The sequence below is a fragment of the Aplysia californica genome, unplaced genomic scaffold (assembly GCF_000002075.1).
Source record: "Aplysia californica isolate F4 #8 unplaced genomic scaffold, AplCal3.0 scaffold00034, whole genome shotgun sequence".
Classification (NCBI taxonomy): domain Eukaryota; kingdom Metazoa; phylum Mollusca; class Gastropoda; order Aplysiida; family Aplysiidae; genus Aplysia; species Aplysia californica.
Window position 1 is genome coordinate 658,012 of NW_004797304.1, and position 9,202 is coordinate 667,213.

Below are 9,202 nucleotides of genomic sequence, written 5' to 3' on the forward strand. Positions count from 1 at the left end.
GAAAAAAAAGACAGATAGATAGATAGACGGATAGATAATATATAGACAGATAGAAGATAGATAGTTATATAGATACTAGATAGATAGATATAGAGAGAGGGAGAGAGATAGATAGAGAGAGAGAGAGAGAGAGAGAGAGAGAGAGAGAGAGAGACAGAGACAGAGACAGAGACAGAGACAGAGACAGAGACAGAGACAGAGAGAGATAGAGAGATAGATGGTCAGGAAACGAGTAATATACATAACATACGATATGAAAACGGTAATTTCAATAGTTAAAAGTTTATTCTTTCTGTTATGTTACATAAAACACACTATAAATTAAATGTACAATAATTCAACATTTCTACAGTACAGTTGCGTTTCCATAGTTGAGCTACCTTGATATTGCAATGAAACAAACTAAAACAAAACAAAGAAATGTGAAAATCTCCGTAAGTCGATAACTTCGTCCAGTAGGAAGAAAAGATCACGAAATGGTTTTTGTAAAGGCCTTAACATAAGGCATTTCATGTTTTGATGTTTTCTTAATACTTTTTTGGTCATATTTTTTTCTATCAAATCATTCTCTTGCACATCCAATGGTCCTTTCCGTAAGTTGTGCTTCGTCTTTTAAAAAAAGTCAAGATGATAGTTTTAATAAAATGAACGTAATGATGCCATTATAGTACAGTATTCGAACAGGTTCTAAGAAACTATCAATCTCTCGAGATTTGCAACCGGAGCTGTTACAATGCAAAGATATTCATTGTTGCGGTGAATTAAAAACATGTCATATTTCCAAATATTGTAAAAATCATATTTTTGTCGACAGGTTAGAATGAGACAATGGGAAGAGCAGAGGAATAATAAAACGATTCATGTGATTCCATGTAGTGTGGAAATGTGTTTGATTCTCTAAAAAACAATATTTGTTGCAATACTCTTAACCGTTTTACATCAGATATGTCCTGCAAAGTTGACAAAATAAATGTCCGTATTGAATAGTATCAAAAGTCTGACATTTCTGTGTGTATTTTACTAACATATTTTGATCAAAGGCACACAAAAGTAAATATGCTTTCTTCAGGGACACTATAGCTTTGGAACGTACCAAACTTTGGTGTCCATTAATTTTCTATCGTATTTTACCTCTGAAACGAGGCGGCCCACCTCCTTCAATTGTAATTATCTGTACTCCTATTGAATATAAATGAATATTTTGTCCACCAAAAGCAAGGCAAAACGAGCATGCTTTAAGCTGGTATCAATAGCTTCATATGCCCAAACATTTATGACTGCCTTATTCCACAGCATCGTGACACAATATGAAGATATCTATGAAACTGCTCAGTGTATTTATTTTACTTTTCCCTGTAATCTTTCAGATTTTAAAACATACCTCAAAACATAGTCATTTACATAATGTCATGGACGTCCGTTTTGTCCTGGATCTATTGTCTCAGACACAGACACAGTAGGTCAAAAAGTAGACATATTTGACATTCGGTCAAGGCATAAGGATCACATTATCTGTCTCAAAGTATAAATAAGCAAAACAGCATTGTAATTCCCTTCCTCTCTCTCTCTCTCTCTCTCTCTCTCTCTCTCTCTCTCTCTCTCTCTCTCTCTCTCTCTCTCTCTCTTTCTCTCTCTCTTTCTTTCTTTCTTTCTCGCTCTCTCTATCTATACCTCTCTCTATCTGTCTATACCTCCTCTTTCTCTCTCTCTCTCTCTCTCTCTCTCTCTCTCTCTCTCTCTCTCTCTCTTTTTTTTTTTTCTCTTAAAACATATCACCTTGGATTTCAGAATTTATCAAGGATTGTAAAAATGGCTATGTCGTCTTATGGCGATTGACAGCATTTTGATAAATAATGGTTGTAAAGGAATATGTAATATCAAGATCTAGATAAAATAAGAATTGTTGATTTAATATAAAACAAAACATCAAGCAGTAATTGGCACACCTTGCTAAATTTTTTTCTGCTACAAATATTTCAATAAATATAATAATTATTATACATATTATAATAAACGGATTTTAGACAGGACAAAAAACATGACAACTGTGCGTACCATGATGGGACATGGTGGGTTATTGTGTCCTTGTGTGCATAATGCGTAGACCCCTACACCATAAATATAAGTCACAACATTTACCCAAATAATATCACGTAATGCATCGCACGGTTCAACATCTATGTATTTTTATGTTTGTACTACTGCATTGTTTTGTTTTACTATATTATTTGAGACTGGTCTTTGTTTATCCAGGATTACACTACCGTACAGGTACTATTTATTACTCTAAGCCAAAGCCAAATAAAGCTCAATTTAAAGCAGTGTAGCAGTGTTTTGACATAATTATTGTTTCATAGTCTTGTTAATACTGGGAATGGTTTGAACCTCCATGAGCAGAATTTAATCCTGTTAAGAGGTGGACTGGTTAGTTCCTACCTTTGGGGACCAAGCCGGGTCGAATGGGGAACGATGCCATGGGATTGCATTCACAGATTACTCTATGAAAAATTGTACAGTGATAGACCTTTTATATTATGTTATATAATAATATAACACTTGGCTAGATGGGTTTTTTTTAAATTCTATATTTCAGAATTAGACACATATTGACTGCTCAGTGTATGACTCCACCATACAGCATTTTGAACAGTAATGCATAACGAAGTCTCAGTCGATTTGAAGACTGGGTGAGGAGGTAAGGAGAGGAGGAGAAAGGGGAGGAGGGAAGGAGAGGGGTGTTTGTGTGGTAGGGACAGGGTACGGGGAGAAAGGGAGGGGCGGGGGTTGCAATCATTTTTTAGCTGCAGAGGAGGCCTTTGAGGAATCTCGTATTAAAAAAGTAAAGGCAATGCAGGTTTGTGCACACATTATCCTCTGTCGTTGTTTGTTTTGTTTTTTTAATAGTCACGAATTGTTGGGAATTTTTTCGGTTATTAATGTATTATAATATCGGTTTGTTTGTGTTTTTCTTCTTTTTTTTTGGTGTGGGGGGTGGTCTTTAAGATGTCATAATATACAAGTTTTAATTATTAAAAAGTTAAACTGATAATACGGCTGCAGGTAATAAGACACATCTATTATCTGATAACAATAAAACAATGGCTGCCTGGTAGTATTTAGTGGTGCATGAAATACAAGTGACAATCTGTTTAGATTGTGGAAACTATAACAATTGAATTAGTAATTATATTTTTTAAAAATAAAATGAGCATTAAACACATAAATGGAGTGCAACGTAAAAGTGCTATAGCTAATATAAATAGTTGATCATTAAACAGTAAAAAAAAAGGCAGGGGCAACACATTCAGTCAAATTCACAATATTATAGTAACATTAGCAGTTCTTAAATTTTCTATTCTAAGGCGGTTTCTGCGTAGCTTCCTTTATCATCATATCTACGAGCGAATAGCGACTCGGGTGCGATAATTGAAGGTCAAGGGCATAGCGGAGATTTAAGTAATCTGTCAGAGTACCCGTGTCTTGTCTGTTGTGTGTTTTAGAGGTGTCGTGAAACACTCCCGGGATCCCATTCATTCCCTGCTTGGTTGTTTTACATCCGTTACTAAAGTGTGACCGTGAACCTTTCTGACAAATTATTGTTTTAATAAAAAAAAACAATAGAATAATAAGCTAGACAACTCATCAAGGTAGAAAAATAAGGAGATTGAAAATTATGAATATTTGTTCTATTCTATCCCCCCTAGTAGTCTCCAAAAAATAAATCCAGAGATCTTACGTGAAATTGGTCCGTACTCGTTATTACATTGAAATTGTTTAGAGGACATCCCAGAAAACAATCGGAGTGTGTTTTGATTCAGATCTTTAAACAGTGCACACTTATTCAGAATCAAACTTTTAGTATCCACTTTATGTATGAACCATGCTTCGTCATAAAGCTATATTAAAAAAAGAATTCAAATAATTCTTTCGAATCATCAGTCCTGAAACCGGAGCCTTTGATATCATCACAGTACTCATATTAGAGCTATATATGAGGCAACCATCAGCGTTAAAGTTCATAATTTATGTAATTCATTTCTCACTACACAAGGTGTTATATTCAGCATTAGCTCAGTGAGACCTCCAAGCTTCCCGTGAGTTCCGGCAGCTGTTTACAGATGAGATCTACGTCCAGCTCTCTCCTCTTGCTCATGTAAGGCTGTCTCTTGGCTTTCACCTCAATCGTCAAGGTCATGACTTGGTTGGGGAAGATGTCGCTAGACAAAGATGGAAAGGGTAGATTTTTAATGGGAAGAAACATATTATTAAATAATATCAAAAGAAAGATTAAAGAAGAAGAAGAAGAAGAAGAAGAAGAAGAAGAAGAAGAAGAAGAAGAAGAAGACTTTTATTGATAAACTTGATGAAATTCGGTTAACAAGGGCTTGCACACATATGTCTATTTCTCACTTCCACCCACCCACCTCTCTCTGTATATCTCTCTGCCTGCACCTCTCTGTCTGTATGGGTTTCTTTGTCAGTCTGTCTGTCGGTTGTCTGCATATTTGCTGTTTGCATGTCTGTTTGTCTGCCGATCTGCTGCTTTCCTGGCTGTTTGTCGGTCTGTCTGTCTATTTTTTTGTCTGTCTTTTTTCTGTCTGTCTGTCTGTCACTCTAATCTTTTCTCTTCCTCCCTCCCCCCTCTCTCTCTCTCTCTCTCTCTCTCTCTCTCTCTCTCTCTCTCTTTCTCCCTCTCTGTCTCTCACATTCTCTCTCTCTTTTTTTCTCCCCTCCATCCCTCTTTCCCTGTCTTCTAACCCTCTCTCTAACTTACTTCCTCTACATACCTGATTTTCTTCACATGAGCGGAGTCTACATAAGTAAATCCCTGAGAGGGAAGGGGTTCGATGCTCCCGTCTAGCTGCAGGGAACATTCCGTCAGAGGCTTGCTGCAAGGGTTCGTGGCCTGGATGGTTACCGAGAACGGTTGATCTCGCTCAAGTCGGGTGGCAGGGCCTGGGATCTGGGGAGAAGGCAGGATTCACAAAAGTATTATTTAGTTTGTTCTTTCTTACTTATTAAAAATGTCTGTTTGTATTTGTTGTTGGTTTGCTTGTTTTTTGTTGGTATTTTTTTTTTTTTTTTTTGGTTTGTTTTGTAGTAGTTGTTTTGGGGTTTTTTAGTTATTGATCTAACGTGTGCGCATTTGAAGAAAAAAATGTATCCGTTTTTACTCCCCAATCAACACAATTTTGATCATTCAGTAGGCGAGCTTCCAACCTCACCTGTCAGGGCCAACCCGGGCTGAGAGGGACAGAATATCCCAGAAGAAAGACCAGGATGCTCGATTTAAACAAATCTCTCCCCACTCAGGAATCGAACTAACCGCTACATTACACGACGCTGGGGCACTTAAAGAGCTTTTAGATTAAATGCATTATATCCAAACTTTGTGTAACATGTAAAAGGAGTTAATTATAATTATTTTATTCATGATCTGCATGCCAACTGTTGAAGAAAATCTCTTAATAACAGCAGAAAAGCACCATTGGTAACAATGTTATTTGTTTAGGACGAAATCGCTTTACCAGTAGATATTAAAATAATTATTTGAAATCGAATAAGAGGAAATTCAGAGAGTTTAAACTTTAAAGATACGCCATTTTTTCAAAAAAATCATTCACCTATAAATGTATGTATGTTTAAAGATATGCAGGTGACTTGAGAGCAAAGAAAATGTGTGTTACGAACTAAAAACTATGTCCGGATCAGTGCAAATCATGATACACTGGCATATGGGGTGCAACAGGTGGATTCCAAAATAACACATTTGGTTTTTGTGTTTAGGAGGATTTTTGGTTCATATTTGGGTTTTTGGGGGTTTTTTTCTTTTTTGCCCTGTGCCTCCTTTGATATTTTATTTCGCTCAGCTTGGGTTGGCCCCGACAGGTAGGGTCGAAGTAGCCCGTTTCCTAAATGGTGTAAATGTGTCGGTAAGGGCATGAAACATGATCTTCTAATAAACCTTTAGATGTCATTGTATAATGTGGGGAAAATGAATAATACTGCGCTGTGTTACCCACCATAACTGATAAATCAGGAGCAATCAAGGACATTTTCTTCATCTTGCTGACTGGTTTCTCCTCTCCCTGAATCTTGGCGTGAGCTCTCAGCATCATGGACATGGACTTGTCGCAGAACGCTAAGTAGGCCTTGTCCTGTACTGGTAAGTCAAACCGCAAATCTGAAAGCGAAGCAAGAAAGTGCAATTAGTGGTTAAGATATACTAGATGCATCCACATTTGACTCGCCCTGTACTTAAAGATTGGATCTGAATTGTTTATAAAGTGACTGATAACAGCACGACTTGTGGCCAAATTACCTTACAGCAGATAAGATAACACATGTCGCTCTCAATCTGAAAAAGATCAATGCAGAATTTTGAGATTTGATTTTTTTAAAGTCCATTATGTCACTAAACATTTGAACTGAATATTATCAGCTTTACGTAAGTGTAAAGATTTTGGTCTACTGTTGCTCTAGGCGCACAACGTTGTGCATTTAAAAGTAAAACATAAAATGTGACAACACAGAAGATAATTTAGATTTTGACACGCATCACGACAAACTCACTTTCTCCTGGACTAATAGACACTGCTTCGTACTTCTTAAAGGCGACTTTGTCCCAACCTAACCTCTCCCCTCTGTAGTCGATGGGGAAAACGCCCAGTGTGAGTCCTAAGGCGCGCGGCTCGTTGCTGGTGTTAGTGAGCAAAACGCTGAACGTGAAGCTGTTGCCTATCTGGGTGGGAGAGACTTCAACAAGGTTGATAGAGACACCCTGAGAAGAAGAAAAAGGTAAAGCAGGTGGATGTGAGTATACATAAAAGTACACATCCACACGAATTTTATAATCTCTGTCTTGTGTCTATTTGCTTGAGTGTCTGTATGCGTGTACGGGTGTATGTGTGTCTGTGTGTCTGTGTGTAGTCTGTTTGTTTGTTTGCCTGTCGTTCTGTTTGTCTTTCGTTCAGTCTGTCTGTCTTTCTGTCTGTCTATCTGTCTGTCTATCTGTCTGTCTGTTTCTGTATACCTGTTCATATTTATTTCATAATTTTTTACTGCTTGAACGGTCTAGTAACATCTTCATATAATGTTCTTGCAGTAATAAGAGTTTCTCTTGACTCATAGAAATGTCCATGTATCTTATCTTATCTTATCTTATCTTATCTTATCTTATCTTATCTTATCTTATCTTATCTTATCTTATCTTTACTCAACTTATCCTATTTTATCTTATCTTATCTGATTGATCATAATATCTTAATCTTATCTTACCCCAGGCTCTTCAAATATTTTCGCTCCTGGTCCTCTGCCCACAGCCAGCTTGAGCGCTTCCCTCTCTTCTTTACTTCCTGGTTCATCCCATCAAAAAAGAGAAAATATATGTAGTTGAGACGTGTTTGTTCAATCATTGTTTCGTGCCATTTTTTTACTTTCTAGAGAACTCGCTATCAGTATAAATAAACACTGTTTATATTCAAACAACAGCAGATCCACAGAGTTGTGAAACTAAATCGGCGTCTGTGGTGTAGTGGTTAGGCGTGTCGTCGCACGAAGAGGACTTGATTTCGATTCACATTGTGGGGAGAATTGTTATCGAGTAAAAACCTTCTTTCTGTAGAGACGTTGATTCTCTCGCACCCGGGGTTGACCCTTGATTGATTTAGTAGGTGTTTTACGGCACAATTGACTCAATTTTTGGTCTTGAAAGTGCCAGGGTTGGCCCTGAAAGGCAGGGTCGGAAGCCCGACTTCTACAAGATCTAATTTGTGTCGATGAAGGCGTATAAACATCAATATTTTATTTTAATCCCAAGAAACATCTCGTACGAAAGTCAATAGTATGGGAGTGAAATTGACATTGGTGATTATTTTGTATCTATAGAAACTCGTTCTGATATGTTCGACAGCTAAGTAGTATAAGATGGTTATATCGTGTGACCTCTAGGTGACCGACCTTCTGGAAACTTGTACAGGTGCGTTATGTCCATCCTCACGTCCTCCACTTTTCTGGCACCTGGCCCAAACGTGCCGATAGCCCGACCACCGTCAGGTTTCTTTGTGCTCATACGTTTGCCGACGCTTGCAACGAAAAGAAGGTATAGAATAAGATTATATTTTTAAAAATTGCACAATATTACTCTAGTAATAGTTTACTATCTGTTTCATTTATTTAGTGCTACATTCTCCCACTGCTAAAGTGGACCGGTTCGAAGCACTACTGAATAAATAAATAAATAATACAATAAATTACATTTATTTTTATTAATCCCCGTACGCCTGTTTGGGGGTACTCTGGCAAACTTACATCATAACTAAAATATATATTGATATATACAAACATAGATGCAAAATAAATATTATACAAATACAAACATTAAATACGCAATAGCATACCAAGACAAGGCAGTTTCACAAACACTCTATTGTTTATCGCCACTGTGCAGTGCCCTGTTTTGTGAACGAGGGTTGTGGTGTCTTGCACAAGGATACACCTCAGTGACCACCCATTTAAACTCTGTGTCACTGACACTTGCTTGACAATACATTTGAGTCTGAACTCACTGCTCACTTTGTCACTGAAGCCCCCAACTGGAGCGCAGTTATAGTCTGGACATCACCAAATGGACAACCTGTCTACCTCATTACACAGAAACTAAGCGGCAAATTGCCCTGGTATTTTGCACGTGCCTCGAAATTCGACAATAAAAAACACCAAAAATACTTTAAAATCTTGATTTTCGGTCCTAAGCGACAAATATAACGAGGTGCTTTCCATACAATCATTAATTCCAGTCTACTCGGGGAATTTTTATTAAAACAAGAACGGTAATTTCATTCATAACTTCATAGTCTTTGAGATCGCAGGCGTTTCATGGTTTCACTTTTTCATTAATCACCATGGTTAGATTACTTAGTTTACAAACCCTAAAAAACGTTTCAAACTACTGAACCATTTCTCCAAAGAAGGTGATTGAGGACGTCTCCTTTATTCTATAACAAATCCCGAAAAAAATGACAAGACAAGCCTTAGGACTATCCAGGACTACGCTGCTCAGATGTACCCAAGAGGATGAAAATCCAGACGAAAAACAAGTTAAGAATAGGCCATCAAAACTAGACGATTTTCAGAAAGAAAATGTATGTGTATGGATTGGAGGGGGGGGGGCTCTGCCTATGGCCCCTGCACGGGTGTGGTG

At 37.5% G+C, this 9,202-nt stretch overlaps 1 protein-coding gene across 1 annotated transcript in view; it reads right to left on the bottom strand.

Annotated features, from left to right (window-relative positions):
• Positions 1-2,921: 2,921 nt before the first annotated feature.
• Positions 2,922-9,202, bottom strand: part of LOC101859077 (protein-glutamine gamma-glutamyltransferase 4) — a gene marked incomplete at its 5' end in the record, with an annotated part of 20,969 nt that continues 14,688 nt past the window's right edge. The window contains 6 exon segments of the mRNA XM_013091359.2: positions 2,922-4,217; positions 4,788-4,963; positions 6,024-6,184; positions 6,574-6,781; positions 7,279-7,355; positions 7,960-8,084. Of these exon segments, the coding sequence (XP_012946813.1) occupies positions 4,067-4,217; positions 4,788-4,963; positions 6,024-6,184; positions 6,574-6,781; positions 7,279-7,355; positions 7,960-8,084 (898 nt within the window).